The sequence below is a fragment of the Ochotona curzoniae genome, unplaced genomic scaffold, assembly GCF_017591425.1.
Source record: "Ochotona curzoniae isolate NIBS_2020 unplaced genomic scaffold, NIBS_Ocur_1.0 contig_883, whole genome shotgun sequence".
Lineage (NCBI taxonomy): Eukaryota > Metazoa > Chordata > Mammalia > Lagomorpha > Ochotonidae > Ochotona > Ochotona curzoniae.
Window position 1 is genome coordinate 70,010,347 of NW_024466599.1, and position 19,386 is coordinate 70,029,732.

General features: G+C 43.2%; 1 protein-coding gene and 1 pseudogene across 2 annotated transcripts in view; both read left to right on the top strand.

The window, feature by feature from the left end:
- The first annotated feature begins 650 nt into the window (after positions 1 to 650).
- The window catches only part of EIF5B (eukaryotic translation initiation factor 5B), a 63,173-nt gene continuing 44,437 nt past the window's right edge, over positions 651 to 19,386 (top strand). Inside the window, exons 1-5 of one of the 2 annotated variants that reach the window (XM_040993803.1) lie at positions 651 to 776; positions 13,863 to 13,988; positions 14,083 to 14,167; positions 15,136 to 15,799; positions 18,902 to 19,119. In XM_040993803.1, coding sequence (XP_040849737.1) covers positions 742 to 776; positions 13,863 to 13,988; positions 14,083 to 14,167; positions 15,136 to 15,799; positions 18,902 to 19,119 — 1,128 coding nt within the window. In that variant the 5' untranslated portion in view covers positions 651 to 741. Of the gene's footprint in view, positions 777 to 1,256; positions 1,502 to 13,862; positions 13,989 to 14,082; positions 14,168 to 15,135; positions 15,800 to 18,901; positions 19,120 to 19,386 lie in introns of those variants that run through there. The other variant, XM_040993805.1, reaches the window with a different exon arrangement.
- Positions 11,367 to 12,524, top strand: LOC121165215 (annotated as a pseudogene).

A 19,386-nucleotide genomic window follows, 5' to 3' on the forward strand; every position in this document is an offset into this window, starting at 1 on the left:
GCGGGAAAGGGAGCAAAGCACGCCGGGACTTGTAGTTTCTCAGTGAACGGGATGGGGTTGCTCGGCCTCTCCATTCCTCGGCATGTTAAACATCAGAAATCTAGGATCTAGATTCCTTTCCTCCTGTGTTGACACTCGAGTCGGTTTCTAAGGCTCATTTCACGTCGCGCTTTGCTCTAACTTCGTAGTCCCGCGTACGGGTGCTCGTTGAGACACTAAAACTCTCCATTTTGTCCTGGAACCTCACGAGGTTCTTTATTTGAACTTCGTGTGGCTCCAGAATACCAAGCCAGAAAGGACGCTCAAGGCCAGGCCTCGCCCACATCCCGGCCAGCAGTCTTGGCTTGGTCAGGACTACGTGTTGTGGGGTAACTGACACCTCCATTGTTGCCGCACGCTCCGGGGTTCTAGAAGCTGGCGGAGGGCGCGCGGGGCGTCGGTGCGAGGCGGCCTTGCGCCGGCAGGGGGCGCTCGCGCCGCAGCGGCCGGGCGAGCTGCGGACACTCTAGCCGCCGCGCACGCAGCTCTCGATGAGCCGCGCCGTGCGTCCCCACGCTGAGGCGGCGGGGCGATGCGCCTGCGCGCTGAGAGCTCACACCATATGTGCCGTGTCCCCAGCGCGCGGGTCCGTGGAGAGCCGCCGGCAGCGAGGGGTGGCCGCTGGGAGCCGGGCGCGGCGCCGAGTCGGACGGGGGGACCGTGGGCGTGGGAGCGAGGTCGGGTCTCAGGGGCTGACCAACCATGGGGAAGAAACAGAAAAACAAGAACGACGACAGGTAAGCCGCTGGCTCGCTCGGCCGTCCGGCGCCGGTCCCCGGTGGCTCGGCCGCGGGTTCGAGGCTCGTGAGGAGCCTCGTGGGGGCGGGGGAAGCTCCCGGGCCCTTGGAAGGGCGGCGCGGACCTGCACGCCGTCCTCGCAGCCTCCGCCGGGGCGCGCTGGCGGGGCCGGGCGGGTCCCTCCGGCCGTGCTGGCCCCGTGTTGCGGTGCGTGGACCCGGCGGCGCCCCGGGGCCGTGGAGGGGAGCCGGGGGCTCCCGGGCGAGCACCTGCGCGCACGCCCCCCTCACCTGAGCGCCTTGGGTGCCTTGCAGGAGCGCTGGGCGACACTCGGGGCTTCTCCGGGTCCCCCCTTCCGGCCTGTCTTGGGGTCACTTCTTGATTCTAGTACCTCCTCGAAGCACAGAGGAGGAGGAGGTGAACCCTTCCTTTGTAAGCACTGGAAAGGGGCTTTTTGGGGAGTGTGTGTGGGGGGGGTTGGGGAGCAGTCGCGTTGTTAAGGGTGAGTGTGAGTTCTTGAGCTGGAGGTTTTGGAACCTGCGTGTCTGTGACGTTCGACGGAGTCCTCTTCCCTCTCCACGGGAGGAGCTGACTTCCTGAGCGTGAACAACATCTGTTACTTTTCACCTTTGTACCAAACTCGGTATAAATACCACGGGAGACTACGGGAAATTCAAAACACAACCCGACTTTAAGCTCGTTCATCATTCTCAGTCCAACACAAGTAAGAGGTTTTGAAGTTAAAAGTTTCTCATTCTGTTCGAGTCCTGGGTTATTTGTTTATTTATTTTTGTTTGTTTCTCACCTATTGCCGACCCTGGTAGCAAGGATTTTAGATGTGTTGGAGGAAGCTCTTTGGTTTGGAGGAAAGAACATTCAGTCAAATCGGACGAAGCGATTCTGAGGGGTTTACCGGAACACACATTTCTGTACTTTGATAGGTTTGTGTTGTTGTTGCGTTGAAAACTTTTTAATCCCTAGAAGAATCTTAGCTGTTCACAAAACGTAAGAGAATGAAAGTAATAAGAGGTGGTGAGCTGTGCCGTTGTTAGCGTGCATCACAGGTTGTATTGATTACACCTGCTGGGTATTTCAGAGCAGATGTAGCTGCTGATTTGTAAACCTGTCAGGTGGACCTGAAGGATGAACCCATGAAAGAGAAAGCAGAACCAAAGGCTCATCATTAGACTCTGAAAATGCTAACCTTGATTTCGTAAATATTTTCCGGGTTATTAATTGATTATTAGTCTGATTTAGATTTAAAAATGTTTGTACTACACCCAGTCGTATGTTCCCGATACTCATGAAGGAAAAGAAACCAACAAGAGAGCAGAAAGTTGTTTTGTGTGTGTGTGTGTGTACGTAAAATTGAATGTGTTGACCAGATTGCCATGGATGGTGTAAAGTTGAAATTGTAAATGCCGGAGTTTGTTGGTAATCGTTTGGCTTGGTAGTGTTGCTTTTTTAGTCTTTTAAAAGTGTGTGTGTGTTTGTATGTATATGTTACGGGTGAGTACCTGAGGTCTCGCACATGCTCTGTTTGACTCTGGTGTCCCACAGCACCTGTTGCAGGTGAGGAGAAGGTCGGCCCCAGGCTTTTTGAGTTTGTTTTTTCCCCTTGTTTCAGTAGTCTGCCTTCAGGGGTATTTTGAATATTTATAATAGGAACCTGACTGCACAGGGAAGAAGATCTGGAAGGAGCGAGTTCTGTTTTAGGGTTAAGATTTTAATTTAGGCAAAAGGAGATGTTTGTTCTTAATTCTCTTTATAGGAAGATTTTGCTGTCATTCTGCCTCCCCTCGTCTTCCAAGCTTTCCTAAGCTGGACATTCCGGCCAGGCGAGCTGGACAAGAAATGGACAGTTAGCAACGTGAGGCTTTTAAGTTTTGGAAATAACATAAAATAGTTGTTTTTTTTTAAAGATTTTTATTTTTTTATTGGAAACGCAGACTTACAGAGAGAAGAAGAGACAGAAGGAAAGATTTTCCGTTTGTTGGTTCACTCCCCAAATGGCCACAATGGTCAGAGCTGAGCCTATCTGAAGTCAGGTCGCAAGATCTTCTTCCAGGTCTCCCCTTGGGTGCAGGGTCCCTAGGTCTTTGGCCATCTTCCGCTGCTTTTCCTAGCTGCAAGCAGTGGGTTGGATGGGAAGTGGCTGGGACAAACTGGCACCCATATGGGATGCTGATGGTTGCAGGCAGGTTAGCTTGCAGAGCCAAGACTCAGCCCTTGCTGACTATTGTTAACCCCTATGTTAAATTACTTGCTTGCCATTTGATGTTGATTTCCAATTTTATTTGATCCTTCTAATTTTGTTTGTATAGCATATTTTCTCTTGTATCAGTGGCTGAGATATTTATGGTATACTTGTCTGCATTTTTTTTTTTGAGGCTAGAACGGTGTTTAAAGAATTCTGTTGCAACTTGAACTAATCAAAGTATGAGATTTTGATACAGTGTGTAAGAAAAGTTTTTTTCAGTTAGCAAGGAAATTGTTGATGTTGAAACAAAGCATAGACTTTAGATGAAATAAGCTTTAAGTCAGGGCTTGCATTCGGTAGGACCTTACCAGTCATCGGTCTGCTTAGTGTAGGTTGGGGTGATGTCCCACTGTTCACACAGTGCAGTGAATGTTCTGGTACGTGCAGAAGAGAAGGGTGAAGACAAATATATGCATATTCTACCATTAGTCATCAATTTTTTATTTGGGTATTTTTCCTTTTTTTAAGGGTCTCTCAATATGTAAACGTGCCAAGTGGGAAGTCAGATTTTAGGTTTTAAGGATTCTATTACCTTAATAGCTGGAATTCATACAACCCTTCCCACCTGCCACTGCTACCTTTCTCATCCTTCCTTCCCATCCTTTTCTCCCAGTAGAGAGAAGGGACTTGTTGGTTTGACTCATCCTGCAGTCGGTTCTGGAAGTGGAGGTGTCATTTGGGTCTGTGTCTCATGTAGGCCTTTGAGTAACAGAGTCCTGGCTGCCTTCAGTACCAGCTTGCTGCTCTGGCCCTAGTAACTCCGCTGTTTGCTTTTCACTGCAGATGATACTGTGGCTGTCACAGACCTCTTTTGTGGACATTCTGGTTGTTTCTGAGGCACTGCTCAACCCTTACATGGTGACCAAGGAGAATGGTCAGGCTAGCAGAGTTCCTGGGATTGAGGGAGCTAGCTGTTGGTGTGCAGGGAGTTAACAGTGCACGGTGCAGTGTAGAGAGAACTGAAATATGCCCAAATCCAAAACTGAGTGCTGACAAGCTCTGCAAGTGGAAAATTCCACACTGTAAAAACTTGGTTTCATGTATGAAATTATTTACACTGTTGTAAAATTATCTCAGGTATGTAAGTAAGGTATACATGGAACACCACAAATGGATATTGTGTTTAACCTTGAATCCCATACCTAAGAGATCTCATTTTGTCGATGCAAATGTTACCGAATCCAAAAAAATTCAAAACAGCTCTGGTCTCATGCCTTTTCGGATAGGGATATTCAGCTCATAGTTTATGTGATTTAGGTTTAATAAAGGAATTCATTTCTCACTTGCATATATTTGAAATAGGTTAAAATTTATGTGCATATTTTAGATTTAAAAAAAAAGCGTAGTCTAACAGGTCCTTTGGTTTAGCTTGTTCCTTGTTGATTGGGCGGTTGCTGGAGGAAGTCCTGTTTGCTATAGGTGAGTAAGAAAGCAGATCAGAGATCTGTTTGTAGCAATCTGTACAAGTTTGCATGCTGTTGGGTCCTCTAGAAAACAGAATGTACTTTTTTTTTTAGATTTGTTTTATTTAGAAACAAAGACCAAAAAAATTGTTTTATTTATTTAAAAGGCAGAGTTAGAGGTATGGAGAAGTCTTCCATCCCTTGGTTCACTTCCCAAATGGTTGCAACAACTGGGGCTGGACCAGGCCAAAGCCAGGGCTCTCTTCTCTCCCATATGGGTTCAGGGACCCAAGTCATCTCCGTGAGTCATCCTCCACTGTTTTCCAGTCGCATAACAGGGAGCTGGATTGCAAGTGGAGCAGCTGGACCCAAACTGGCATCTGCATGAAATGCTGGCATCGCTGGTGGCAGCTAAAGCCACTATGCCACAGGCTGGCCTGCCTGCAATCAGCTGCTTTTAATGTTACTTGCCCGTTAATCGTTCCTTGCTTTTAAGTTAGTAAGGTAGGGCAACATTGTCCAGAAAGCTGACTGTCACTGGTTTATTTAGAATAGCAGGTGTCAGACTTGTTGGCTCCCTGGACTCTTTTGCATACCTGGTGTCACAGAGCGTGTTTGTGTAGGTGTTACCCATGGGTGCTTGCTGCATTGCAAGTTTAAACTGAGAAGTTGCGGAATTATTTCTTAATTAAAGGACATTTTGATACTACTGAAAGTTATGTTACTGCAGAAATTTTAAGGAGTGACATTGTAAATTTCTGTGAAATTCTTTTGACTGAATAGAAGATGACTAGATTCTTTCTGCTTGTACCTTTAATCTGTAGCATTATCACACCTCGTGGAGCCTCTGAATAATTCCCTGCACACTTGTGAGAAAGTGAGAATGAGGAAAGCGAATAGTGTTGTGCTATTATTTTGAAAGTTGTTTTCTTCCCTCAGATTTGTTTAGACTGCTGAAGAGCTCTTAGACAAAGTTCAGAGGCTGCTGTTAGGGATTTCTGAGTGAACCCTAACTAAGCTTTTGTGAGAACTTTTCCAACCTGTCTGAACATCATTAATGTTTGGTGCTTAGAATCCTTCAGGATCCCTGTAGCTAACTGAGATGTCTGTGGGCGTAATGATTAATGCTTTTGATTCTTTACCCCCTTAACACTTTAATTTATAGGCAAACTTAGCAAGAAGTGCACACTTTAGTCTTTGGCGGGGTGGACATTTGACCCAGCAGTTAAGACAGCATCAGAGCGCCTGGCTCTGCTCTCAGGGCTGCCCACTCCCGGCGGGAGGCATTGGCTCCTGGCCACCTATATGGAAGTCCCAGTTTGAGTTGTGTCTGCTGCCTTCAGCCACTCTGCCTGTTGCAGTTGATTTTAATTGGAAATATATTTTTTAGATAAGTTGGTAGAGACATATTTTTTTTAAGATTTTTTTTTTTAATTGGAAAGTCAAATATATAGAGAGGAGAGACAAGGAAGAACTTTCAATTGCTGAATCACTCCCCAAGTGGCCTTGCAATGGCTGGAGCTGAGCCAATTTGAAGCCAGGAGCCCAGAGCCTCTTCTGGGTCTCCCATTTGGGTACAGGGTCCCAAGGCTTTGGGATTTTTTAAAAAGATTTATTTTATTTTTATTGCAAAGTCAGATATATAGAGAGAGGAGGAGAGACAGAGAGGAAGATCTTCCATCTGGTGATTCACTCCCCAAATGATCACAGTGTCCATTGCTGCACCGATCTGAAGCCAGGAGCCTCCTCCAGGTCTCCCACATGGGTGCAGGGTCCCAAGACTTTGGGCTGTTCTTGACTGCCTTTCCAGGCCACAAGCAGGCAGCTGGATGGGAAACAGGGCTGTTGGGATTAGAACCGGCGCACATATGGGATCCTGGCACATAGTGCTGAGCTACTGCTCCGGGCCGGACCGGGATAGGAGACATCTTGATGCAACTTGAGTCATTATATTCGGGAAATAGTGTCTGATCGCTGAAATGTTGGATACTGTTCTAGGTGTTGAGAATGGGGATGAACAGATAGCATAGCATGGCACACCTTTTTCTTTCCTTTTTTTTTAAACATTCATTAATTTACTTATTTTGAGTTTGATTTGTGATAACATTTCCTTAGGCTCGGGGATGACACACTTCTTAATTTGTGTAATTTATCTGAAATAGTTTATTTGCATCTGTAAGGTGTTTCTTGTTTGGCTTATTTCTCAGTGTTAAAAGTTTCAGCTGCTGTTAATGTAACAAATTTTTCTTTGTTTTTGGTTCATAGTAAAGCTTTTCATCATCATGTTTATTTTGTGTGTGACTCACCTTACTCTGAACTCTTGTTGTTAAAAATGTGTGTCTAAGGGTGATGTAGTTAGTGGTTATTTATAATTAACGCAGGAGGAAAGCAGAAGATCAAGGGCATTACGCAGAATCTAGATGTGATGCACAGGTGCCCACTCTCCCTCCCTTTCTTATGCTTTGAGACAAAAGTGCACTGCTGAGAAACTGTTACAAAACATATAGGTGTTTTACTAAATAGTTTATGACGTGGTGACAGTATACTACTTGCCCTGCCCGTGACCACAATATTTACATAATTTTGATAAAATATCAGATAAGAAGTCGGTAGCTTTGCTATAGCTTGTTTGACATTCTGGGAGGAAAGGGTCTTTCACAGCTCTTGGTATGAGTTTCACAGGGTTTCGGTGTAGTACTGAGAGCCTTCTTAGGGATTAAGTATGACTATGGCAGCATTTTTTACCATCATGGCTGTAGTTGCTGGTTTAAGAAATCCTGATAGTCTGAGAGATACAGAATGTCCAAAATTACACAGAACCGTCACTGAAGTAATCAAGGCTTGTTAGGGAAAGAACTGACAGCCATTATTTACAGATGCTGAAATTTAAAAAATTTCTACCTTGGGGGCTGGTGCTATGATGCAGTGGGATCAGCCCCCTCTTGCAGGAGGCTGGAGTCCTGGCTGCTCCACTTCCAGTCCAGCTCTTTGCTAATGCACCTGGAATGCTGATGTGCCTGCAAGAACAGTGGGGAACAGCACAGGTCACACCCACATGGAAGGCCACAGGAGGCTCTTGGTTTCAGCCTGGCCATTGTGGCCTTTTGAAGAGAGAACCAGTGAATGGAAGAGCTCTCTCTCATCTGTGTAATTCTGCCTTTCAAGTAAGATGGGCATTTAGTGTAATGGTTAAGACACCAGTGTCTCTTGTGGGAGTCCCCGGGTTTCCTTCCTAGAGCTCTGTTCCCAGTCTCACTATCCTGCCATTGTAGACACCAGGAAGAAGCAGACAGGATAGTGGAACCGAGACTAAATGCCCGTCTCTGTAACATTGCTTGTTTGAATGTTTTTTTTGTGTGTTTTCTGCCTGTTTGAGAGGCTGAGAGGCAGACCGTTCATCTGTCCATTCCCCAACTGTCTAGCGTGGCTTAGGCTCAAGCAAAGAGAAAACTGAGAGCAGGGAACTCCTGTACATCTGCCGAGTGGGTAAAAATCCAATTACTGAGCCTCTGCTTCCTGGGGGCTGCATTAGTAGGTGGCTGGAGTCAGCTGGAGGTGGTTATCATGCACAGGCATTCTGATGATAGATGCCAAGATTTCTTCTTTCTTTCTTTTTTGTTTTAATATTTATTGATTTATTTGAGAAAGAGATCTGCCATCTGCTAGTTCACTCCTTAGATGGCTGCAGCAGTCAGGGTTGGGCTGTCACGCCGTGAGCTTTATCAGGGTCTCTCACATGGGTAGCAGGAGTGCAGTCACTTGGGCCATCTGCTTTTACAGGGCCATTATTGGGGAGCTGTGTTGTCATAAGTGGAGCAGTCAGGACTTGAAGGGTGTCCACATGGGATGCTGGCATTGCAGCCAGTGGCTTCACCTGCTGCTACACTGTAATCCAGCTTTCAGAGTGCCAGTGTGTTAACCACTAGGCAAATCACTTGGCCATTAGCTATGTTTGTACTATTTCAAGTGGTTCAAATTTAATACATTTTTGGACTTATTTTTTGAGACATGGCATAAAATTCACCTTCTGTGTGTAAGGTCAGTTAAATGTGTACAGAACTTACCTTTATCCACAATCATCTTACAGAATTTTCCCATTACTGAGAAAGTTGTCTCATGGCCTTGTGCGGGCAGCCTTTTCCCAGTGACCGGATTTTATGCCTGGTCACTGTGCCTCTGCCTTTCGGACAGAGTCCTGTCAGGAGGGTGGCTTTGCGGTCTGTTGGCTGGCTGGGTTTCGTGTGTGTGATTTATCCGTGTCTGTGCATCTAGCTAGTCTTCCCCTTTTATCACAGATTAGTATTCCATTATATAAGTAAATAAAAAATTCATTAATAAATTATCTGGCAGGTGAATGTGAAGGGTTGTCTCCAGCTTTTCATGGCCATTAAATAAAGGTGCTTTGAACGATTAGTGCGCATCTGTGTATGAATGTAGATTTCATTTTCTGAGGTGAACAGCTAGGAGCTTGGTTGCTGGGTTTTGGCGGGGTTTGCTTAGCTTTAAGAAGCCGCCGGGCTGTCTTCTCAAGTGGCTCTGCCAGCTTTGCATTCTCCTTAAGGGTTATGTGGGAGTTTCAGCAGCTTCACATCTCTCAGTGCTTTGTGAAAATAATCCTGACTTTGTCATTCACGTGGTTGTGTGGTGACACCTAATTGCAATTTCACATTTACTTTTGCTTATTGGTTACAGGTGTCAAGTGTTTCTTCACCATTCGTGAAATTCATTGGTTATTTGTCTCTTCAAATTTTTCCATTTAAAAAAGTTTTGTGCTGTTTTTTGGTAATAAGTTTGTAGACATTCTTTTAGTTTACAAATTCTTCATCAGTGTGTTGCCTGTATTTTATCAGTCTGTGGCTTGCCTTTTATTTGAAGACAGTTATATATGAGTTTGTGAAAAGTTAGGCAAGAGATCTGCAAACCCTTCACCCAGAGCTCTCCCCAGTGGTCATCTCTTGGGAAATTGTGCTGTGTCACGACTCAGGTACTGACAGTGGTTATTCACTGGTTATAATCAGGCTTTTCAATTCCTTTTGTACTTGGTTGTGTTTGTGTTCTGAATGACATTGTGTGTATAGATTTGTGTATTCATTACCCAAATCAGGATGCAACATGTCACTGCAAGAACCCTGCACACGTGTTGTCGTTCCGCAGTCAGGCTTATCTCTCCTGGTGTCTGGAATCGTTGGCAAGCTGGAAGCCATTCTAATTCCTGGAAGTTTGTCTTTTCATAAATGTCAGCTATAGAATGTTACATACACAAATCATTCATACAACATTTTTGAATTGCAGGACATTTTCCCTGACGAAGTCTGTGAATTGTCTTTAGTTGTTCTCTATGTTCTTTGGTATGCACAGTCCTAAGTGTTTCTGAGTCTAACGCATTAATTCTTGCTTGGTATACTTTGTCTTGCTTGTCACTGGAGTGAATTAGGCTTTCTGTTTTTCTCATCGCAATGACTAGAAAAGCTCCCTAACTAGTGTCCCTGTTTCATGAATAATCAGGATGCAGCCCTGCCATTTGTACCACAGGTAGCCTCCAAAAATTGAAATCTGAATATATTAGTAGGGTTGAGAGCTCTGGCTATGTTACTAGAATTTATTTCAAGGCCCATCTGTCTTGTGTTCCTGGGCAAATTCTCTATTAAAAGTAATAGTCAAGTGTGGCACATATCTGGGAATTCTGAAAAGGCTCTTACGGCCTTGCTTTCTGGTTTCCTGTAGCTGGGGAAAGGGTGGGCTGTCCGTAATGTACAAAAGCTGCCTGGGTGGTTCAGCTAGCAGATCCAGGGCTCTGTTGTTTTTAGGCCTTTGTGCTTTGAGACACCCACCTCCCTTTGCCTCTGCCTGCGTCTGCTCTTCCTGTACCTGGCTCTAGACTTCTGTGAAGCCTCTGACTTTGCCCATTCTGGACTTGCTGCTCTGTAGTGTTTCAGTGTGGCACTGTCTAAAGCGTAGGAAATTCATGTCCATTCTGGTCAGCTATGCCTTTATTATTGAATGCCTTTATTTCATGCTACTTAGCATTCTTTTTCTTTTTTTTTAAGTATCTGGTTTACTGGTTCGCTATTAATCTCTCCTACCAACCACCTTACAGGTAAATCCTATATCCTCAGTGTTTTGTTTTATAATCTTTCACTTATATGGCTAGAAATTATTTCTGTTTAGAAATTGTTGTTACTTGGAACTGGCTCTTTATCACAGTAGGCTAATCCTTCAGCTGTGGAGCCTGATTATGGCTTATGGCCTGGAAAAGCAGTGAAGGGTGGTCCAAGTCCTTGCCTCCCTGCACCTACATGGGAGACTCGAAAGAACGCCCTGGCTTCAGATTGGCCCAACTATTTAGGGCCAGTAGCCAATAGAAAATCTCTGTAACTCTGCTTTCAAAATAATAAAAAAAATGTTTAAGAAAAAAATTATTATTGGACCTGGCTTGGTAGCCTAGTAGCTAAAGTCCTCGCCTTGCATGTGCCGGGGCCCCATCTGGGCACCAGTTCATGTCCTAGCTGCCCCACTTGGAATAAAAATAAGCCTTGGGAAATGAGATGGTCGCATCGGCAGTGACCGGGGTGGCAGCGGTATCGTCACCCTTAGCTCACCATGCCCCTTTTGCAGTCTGCGATGTCGCGGCGAAAGCGAAACAGCGGCAGATGCTGAGAAACGACCAGTCCAGCCTAGCAACTGTGAGAATTGCCTCACAGTCAGCGCCTTGGCTGTAAGAACCCTGACTGAGCTGTGGTGCTTGGCTGACTCTGGGCCCTCTAAGGCCTCCTAGTCTGTTTCCTGCCTCCCTCCTCTGCAACATTGCCCGGGGGGCCATCCTCAGAGACCCCAGGAAGTTGGGGCTTTGCCCTAGTCTCCGAGGATGGCCAGCAGCAGCGGCTGAATTCATTGTCGGAGGGAGATACGAACTGGTATGGAAGGTTGTTCGGCTCCTTCCGGGACAATTATCTGGTGATTAACATCACCAATGGCGAGGAAGTGGCAGTGAAACTAGAATCGCAGAAGGCCAGGCATCCCCAGCTGCTGTATGAGAGCAAGCTAGGAGATTCTTCAAGGTGGGGTTGGCATCCCCCACATATGGTGGTATGGACAGGGTAGAGACTGTAATGTGCTAGTCATGGATCTTCTTAGACGCAGCCTTGAAAACCTCTGCAAGTTCTAGTCCAGAAGGTTCACAATGAAAACTGTACTTATGTTGGCTGACCAGAGGATCAGCAGAATCAAGTATGTGCATACGAAGAATTTTATGTGCAGAGACATTAAGCCGGATAACTTCCTAGTGGGTATTGGGTGTCACTGTAATAAGTTTATTCCTTATTGATTTTCACTTGGCTAAAAAGTACAGAGACAACAGGACAAGGCAACATGTACCTCATAGAGAAGATAAAAACATCACTGGCACTGCCCACTATGCCAGCCTCAATGCACATCTTGGCATTGAACAAAGTCACTGAGGTGGCATGGAGTCATTAGGATATGTTTAGATATATTTTAACAGAACCAGCCTGCCTTGGCAAGGAGTAAAGGCTGAAACAGAACAGATGTGAGAAGATGTCTACACCTGTTGAGGTTTGCAGTATACTTAAACTATTGTCGTGGGCTGCGCTTTGAGGAAGCCTGGATTACGTGTATCTGAGGCAGCTAGCTATTCCACATCCTTCTCAGGACCCTAAGCCACGAATATGACGGCACATTTGACTGGACAATGTTAAAGCAGAAAGCACAGCGGGTAGCGCGTTCCACTGGGCAGGGTCAGCAGGCCCAAAGCCCCACGGGAAAGCAAACTGACGAAACCAAGAGTAACACGAAAGCTTCCTAAGTGTGAATTAGGGAACACAAGAAGCAGAGCAGATGATCGGAGCAGTGTTTGTTTCTCCCCAGATCTAGAAATTTTAGTTCATAGGTGCACTGTCCAGTGGTTGTGGACAACCATTTATGTGGTGTAAAGCACTTCATTTCATTATAAACTGGTTCTGCGCAGCATTGGTGATGCTGTATCCCGAGTTGTAGCCGCTGTAATTGTGAATATTAACTGAGGCAGTGAAACATGGAGTCCGGTTTTCTATTGCATTTTTTCAAGTGGAAAAATTACCTAAATGATTGACACATAAAAAATTGGTTGAGACATTGTGCGTATGCCAATTTTTTGTTAAGATCCTTTATTTTGAGCTATACTGCTTTGAAATCTCAGAAGGACAGCATGAACAGTCTTCAGTGACAATTGTGATGGTTGTAAATTCTCCATAAGTGTTCTTTCTTAGGGTTGTTCCACCCCTGGGGTTTGCAGTTTGTTCACTTCTAACATTCTTAAAATGGCTGGCTTCTTGTTTGCAAGCCAGCTGATGTGGTAGCAACCAAAGATTCCAGTGTTTGAGCATATGAAAGACTGCCTGCTTAAATGTGCTAGAAATAACAGCATCCGAAGGGAAGACTTAAGGAAATTTAGTGACTACTAGATAATCCTTAGGACTCTGCATTAACTCTATAATGTTCTTGGTATTAAAAAAAAAGCAATTTGTCACAGAAATTTAGCTGACATCTTACAATTGAACATGTGTGTATGTTGCTTAGATAAATATAATCACTGTAAAGATAAAAAAAAGTCCTAAAGAAGAAAAATTGTCATTACTAAAGTAAGTCAGTTATCTCTTAGGACCATGTGGCATGAGTTCTTTGTTTGCTTATTGTGCTATTTTTGATTAATTGATTCTTTTCATTAACATGGCTGGAACTGCTTGGCCTTCTTTGTCATCTGTAGGTTTTAGGTGAAACTTAGTCTGGTTTACCCCAACTAATGTCAGGGTAGTTGGGAGCGTTTTAGAGTAGAATCAAAAGTGTAGATGTCAAAGATTGAGCACATTGCATTCTGTGTTTTTTGGTTATATTAGGAGTCTTAGTTGGCAAACTATTCCTAGTCATTTAGATTTGACTATATCGTCACGTTTTTCTTGTGGAAATCCTCAGGCATTTTAGTCTTCTAAATGAAATAATAGCATACATATTCTCTCAAAGTTCTTTCTGGTTTTATAGTTTTGGCAGTTCCAAATAAAATAATGGACAAGGTACAGTGTTTTAGGTGTAATACTGATATTGAAGAAATAAGACTTTAAAAAATCTTTTTATATTTTGTCTGCTTTATCAGTAATTCAAGTAAGATACACAAAAGAAAATTTGGTACCTGAAGAAGTTTAATCTTCCTTTATCTATTATCAGTTGCCTCCCCCCTCCCCCCGAACTCTTCACCATAATTCTCTGATCTGAGTATGACTTTGTGGCAGAGGAAATCGGGAGACTGTTAGATCGATGTAGTTCAGTTGTTGTGAAGAAACTTTGCAAATAATTCTTCTCATTTTGCTGCTAGATTTGTGTGATAGATTATTTTACTCTTGAGTAATGTACAGCTCTTTGTTTCCTTTAAGTGCCAAGGATGATATTGATCTTGATGCGTTGGCTGCAGAAATAGAAGGAGCTGGTGCTGCCAAGGACCAGGAACCTCAAAAATCAAAAGGGAAAAAGAAAAAGGACAAAAAAAAGCAGGACTTTGAGTAAGTATGTTTTAAATATAATTGATTCTTGCTAGTTTTGGCACTGGGTTTACCTAGTCAGTATGATTTAAAATGTATTTTAATCCTCTCCTAGTGAAGATGATATCATGAAAGAGCTGGAAGAATTATCTTTGGAAGCTCAAGGCATCAAAGCTGACAGAGAAACCACTACAGTGAAGGTGAAAAACAGAATGTTGTTACACATTCATCTTTGATTATCTCATAATCTATTCATGTTTCTTGGAACTAGTCTGGATAACTGCCATTTAGAAACCTTTGAGATTGTGTATGTGTGTGTGTGTGTATAAAGTTTTTAGAAAAATCTAATGTCAGATTAGGAAAAAGTAATATATTTTAAAACCTTTCAGAAATGCAGAGGCTTTGTATGGGAATCTAAAGGAATCCCATATCCTGTGTTATATTGCTTGTTCATAGAATGTACATCTGATGGCATCTTCCATCTTCAATTTTAATTCTGTGTATTATCAGTGTTTACTGAATTTGAATACGCTTCAAGTAACAGGAAAATGCTAGATAAGTTTTGTTTAAATTCTTCTCTTATGCTTCGTATGTTATTTGAAGAAGTTAGCAAGTATACAAAGAGTTTAATAGCACTCCAAATCTGAAATGCGGGGTGAATATAAATTGCTTATAAGAGTTATGCTACCACGGGAGCTTGGTTCAGTTTTATATTCTTGTCTTTAAAATCCTTATTTCGTAAGTTTTTAAACATGTGCTCTGAACGAAGCACATAACTCTGAGAGGCCTAAATTTTTGAAAATTTTGAGAGGCAGAGAGTGAGCGAACAGACACACTCCTATCCACTGTTTTATTCCTGCATCCCCTTAATAGCTTTGGGGGGCTGTATGGGAGGAGTGAGGTTGAGAAGAGAAAACTTCCACTTCCCCCATGGGCTCAGGAACCTAGTGACCTGAGCCTTTGCTGCTGCCTTTTAGGGTTGTATTAGGGGGAAGCTTCAGTTAGGACGTAGAGATGGGACTTGAACCCAGGTACTTCAGTGTGGCATGTGGACCTCTTAACTGCTGTCTTAACCCCTTGCCCTGAATTATTTTTAACTTCTAACAGTCATTAATTTTTAAGATATGAAATATAATTGTTAATATTTCTAATAATGAAAATTTTTTAGCCAACAGAAAATTCTAATGAAGAGTCCACCTCAAAACAAGATAAAAAAAAGAAAGGACAGAAGGGCAAAAAACAAAGTTTTGATGATAATGATAGTGAAGAGTCAGAAGATAAAGATTCAAAATCAAAAAAGACTACGAAAGCAAAAGTGGAAATGTACTCTGGGAGTGATGATGATGATGATTTTAATAAATTTTCTAAGAAACCTAAAGGGAAAGCTCAAAAATCAAATAAAAAGGGGGATGGGTCAGAAGACGACGAGGATAAAAGTAAGAGGAGTAAGCAGCGTCCCAGGGTAAATTCTTCAGGGGAAAGTGGTGATGAATCGGATGAATTTTCCCAGTCTCGAAAGGGACCGAAAAAAAACCAAAAAAATAAGCCAGGTCCTACTATGGAGAGTGGGAATGAAGATGATGACTCTTCCTTCAAAATTAAAACAGTGGCACAGAAAAAGGCCGAAAAGAAAGAGCGTGAGAAAAAAAAGCGAGATGAAGAGAAGGCAAAACTCCGGAAGCTAAAGGAGAAAGAAGAATTAGAAACAGGTAAAAAAGATCAAAGTAAACAAAAAGAATCTCAAAGAAAACATGAAGAGGACAAAGTGAGTCTTGATGCTGGAGTGAAAACTGCCTCTGAAGAGAAAGGCGAGACTCCGGCAGGTGCTGAAGGTTAGTAATACAAACGAAGGAGCAGCTTTGGATTCATGTTTAAGCTGTGATCACTATATGTCCGTTGCTACAAAAATGCTTAATTGTGAGACACCTTTGAAAAATCTCATGTCAGTACTCTTTGACTTGGATTTTCATTGTTAAACTTTCATCTAGATAGTATAAAATATCCTTTAGGTGGTGTGGGAATAGACTGGAAGTCTTAGAAATTTTCACTACAGATTTCTTTTTTGCAATGAAGACTGAAGGCTTCCTAAGTAAAAAAAATTTTAAAGATTCTATATCTATTTATTTACTAAAGATTTATTTTTATTGGAAAGTCAGATATAGAGAGAGGAGGAGAGACAGAGAGGAAGATCTTCTGTCTGATGATTCACTCTCCAAGTGACTGCAACAGCCAGAACTGTGATCTGAAGCCAGGAGCCAGGAACTTCTTCCAGGTCTCCCATCAAGGGGTAGCACCCCAAGGCTTTGGGTCGTCCTTGACTACTTTCCCGGGCCACAGCAGGGAGCTGGGATGCAGGGCTTCTGGTATTAGAACTGGCATCCATATGGGATCCCAGTGCGTTCAAGGTGAGGACTTTAACTGCTAGGCCACCATGCCGGGCTCACATTTCATTAATTTTTTATTGGAAATCAGATATAGAGAGATGAGGAGAGACAGAGAGGAAGATCTTCCGTCCCATGATTCACTCCCCAAGAAGCTGAAATGGCCAAAGCTGAGCCAATCTGAAGCCAGGAGCCCATTCCAAGTCTTCTGTGAGGGTGCCAGTTCCCAAGGCTTTGGGCTGTCCTTGACTGCCTTCCCAGGCCACAAGCAGGGAGCTGGATGGGAAGTGGAGCCGCAGGGATTAGAACTGGTGCCCATATGGGAATCCAGCGCGTGCAAGGCGAGGACTTTAGCTGCTAGACCATGAAAGAGTTCCAGATTGAGGACAGATTATTCCATCTGTTGGTTCTCCTACATGGGTACCTGGCCATAGTGCTTAGACTCTTCTCATTTTTCCAGGCACATTAGCAGGGTTTGGGTGAGTTGCATAGTAGCTGAATTTTGAACTGACACTCATAAGAGATGCTGCCAACACAGTTGGAGAGTTAACTAGCCACCAAATTAATTGCTGTTAAGATTAGAAGTTATCTAGCAAAAAATGTATTTTTCTTTTTTTAGTAGTGTCACACTAGAATCTTTGATTTTCTTTTTTGTCTTTAAAAGATTTATTTTTGCAAACCTACAAGAGAAGGAAGAAGTGAGACAGGATTTTCTTCAATTGGGTCACTTCCCCAAAGTGTGCAGCAACGGGATATGGGGCATGCTGAAGCCGCAAGACTGGTACCCCATCCTATTAGGCCCTCTTCTACCCGTTGAGTCCTACAGGTAGAAGCTAGATGAGAAGCTGAGTAGCCAAGACTCAAACTGGCGCTCCCACTTGGGCTGCCAGAGAAGCAAGAGATGGCCTAATGTGCTGCACCGCAGTGCTGATTTTTCTGTTCTTAAAATGCAGTTCAGTCCGTACAATCAAAAAGTAACTTACAGGGCCAGCGCAGTGGTTAGCCCTCCAGCTGCAGTGCTGGCATCCTATGTGGGTGCTGGTTTGTATCCCAGCTTCTAGGCCTGGCTTGGTAGCCCAATGGCTGAAGTCCTCGCCTTGTACACACCAGGATCCCATATGGGTGCCGGTTTGTGTCCTGGCTGCTCCATTTCCCTTCCAGATACCTGAAAGTGGTCTGAGAAAGCAGTCAAACACAGCTGAGACCTTGGGACCCTGCCACCTGTGTGGGAAACCTGTGTAGGAAGAGAAGCTCCTGGCTTCGGATTGGCTCAGTTCTAGCTGTTGTGGTCACTTGAAGAGTAGACCAGAGGATGGAAGGTTCTTCTCTCTCCTTTTCTCTGTGAATCTAACTTTCCAAGTAAGAAAAAAGAAACAAAACAACAACAACAACAAAAGAAAATGAATCTGTATGCAGCTTCTCAACTTCCGATCCACCTGTCTGTAAAGCAGTGGGGGAATGCTCAATGCCTAGTCCTCTGCCCCTGTGTAGGAGAGCCACAGGAAACTGCTTTTAAAGACAAGTAACTTACACTGAAGGAAATGAGCACCTTTAAACAGTATGAGTCACATGTTTTGTACCAGAGTCAGTCAAGAGAAATATATACATTTTAACTACCTTCCTTTATTTAGAGTGAAAATAGCTAAGGATCAAAATTTGCATATAGTGGTTGTTTATAAACTTGTACAAAATGAAATTAAGGTAAAAGTTTATTTTGCTACTGAAATTTTTAAAACATCCATACATTTGATGAATCTTCAAAACATTTAAAGCATTTTAAAAAGTTATTTTCTCCATGAACTTTTTAAGAAATAAATTGTTTCTTGAACTGTAAGATTATTTCTCTCCATTACTGGGATTTTTGTTTTGTTGTTACTTGAGAATAAATACCATGAAACCTCACACTTTTTGGTTGTTGTTCACTTGTTAGAAAGGCAGAGAGAGTTCCTGTTATGCCTGTCGCTGAACCTGATGGACTGGGAGCTCAGCCCAGGTCTCTTCCGCGGGTGACAGGAGCTCAGTGTCTTGAGCTCATTGTTGCCTCCCAGGGTCTGCCTCAGCTGCCCATGTAACCCAGATAATCCACTTTGGACTGTTTTCATCTCTGTGCCCAGTGTGCCCTGCTTCATAACTTTTAATTCTTTAGAATTCTTGGAGACTAGTCATATTTTTCTGTAGTTCTCACCTCAGTCTTAGGTAAGTAAAACTCATTACCAGCCTTAGGTTCGAATTACTTCATTGTATTTGTTGGCAGTCCAGACAAGCATTCAGATGCTGGCCACCCTGACCGAGTGTCGTTGGCTGATAGATACCTAATTGCCTGCTGTTAGCATCCTTTCATTTTCTTGTTTGTCTGGAACACTTGGACCCACATTATGAATTGAGCTGCTCAGTAGGGCAACTGTGAGTTATTCCCAGCTGTTTTACCTACTTATTTGTCGGAATGCTTTATGGCTACAGACCCAGTCGGCTGCTTATCGTGCCGTAGGAAGTAACAAGATGGTGGTTTGGTTTGTTTTCCTTTAGCTCTTTTTCTCTTTTCTGTTACGTTAGATGACAATGAAGGCGACAAGAAGAAAAAAGATAAGAAGAAAAAGAAAGGAGAAAAGGAGGAAAAAGAGAAAGAGAAGAAAAAGGGACCCAGCAAAGCCACTGTTAAAGCTATGCAAGAAGCTCTAGCTAAGCTTAAAGAAGATGAAGAAAGACAGAAAAGAGAAGAGGAAGAGCGGATAAGGCGACTTGAAGAGTTAGAAGCCAAGCGTAAAGAAGAGGTATGTTTTCATTAAGTTACCACGTTGATGACACTTAAAATCTGTTCTGTAAAATGTTACCTTCTGACTCTAAAAAAAATTTCAGTTGTGTGGGAATTCAGTTATATTGTTTTTATGTGAATAACAAGATTTAAGAGGTATAGAAAGCTTTTGATTTTATCTGTTAACAGAAGTTCATTATATAGAACTTTTGTTGGCTTTTTTTTTTTTAAGATTTATTTTGATTGGAAAGGCAGATATATAAAGAGGAGAGAGAGAGGAAAATCT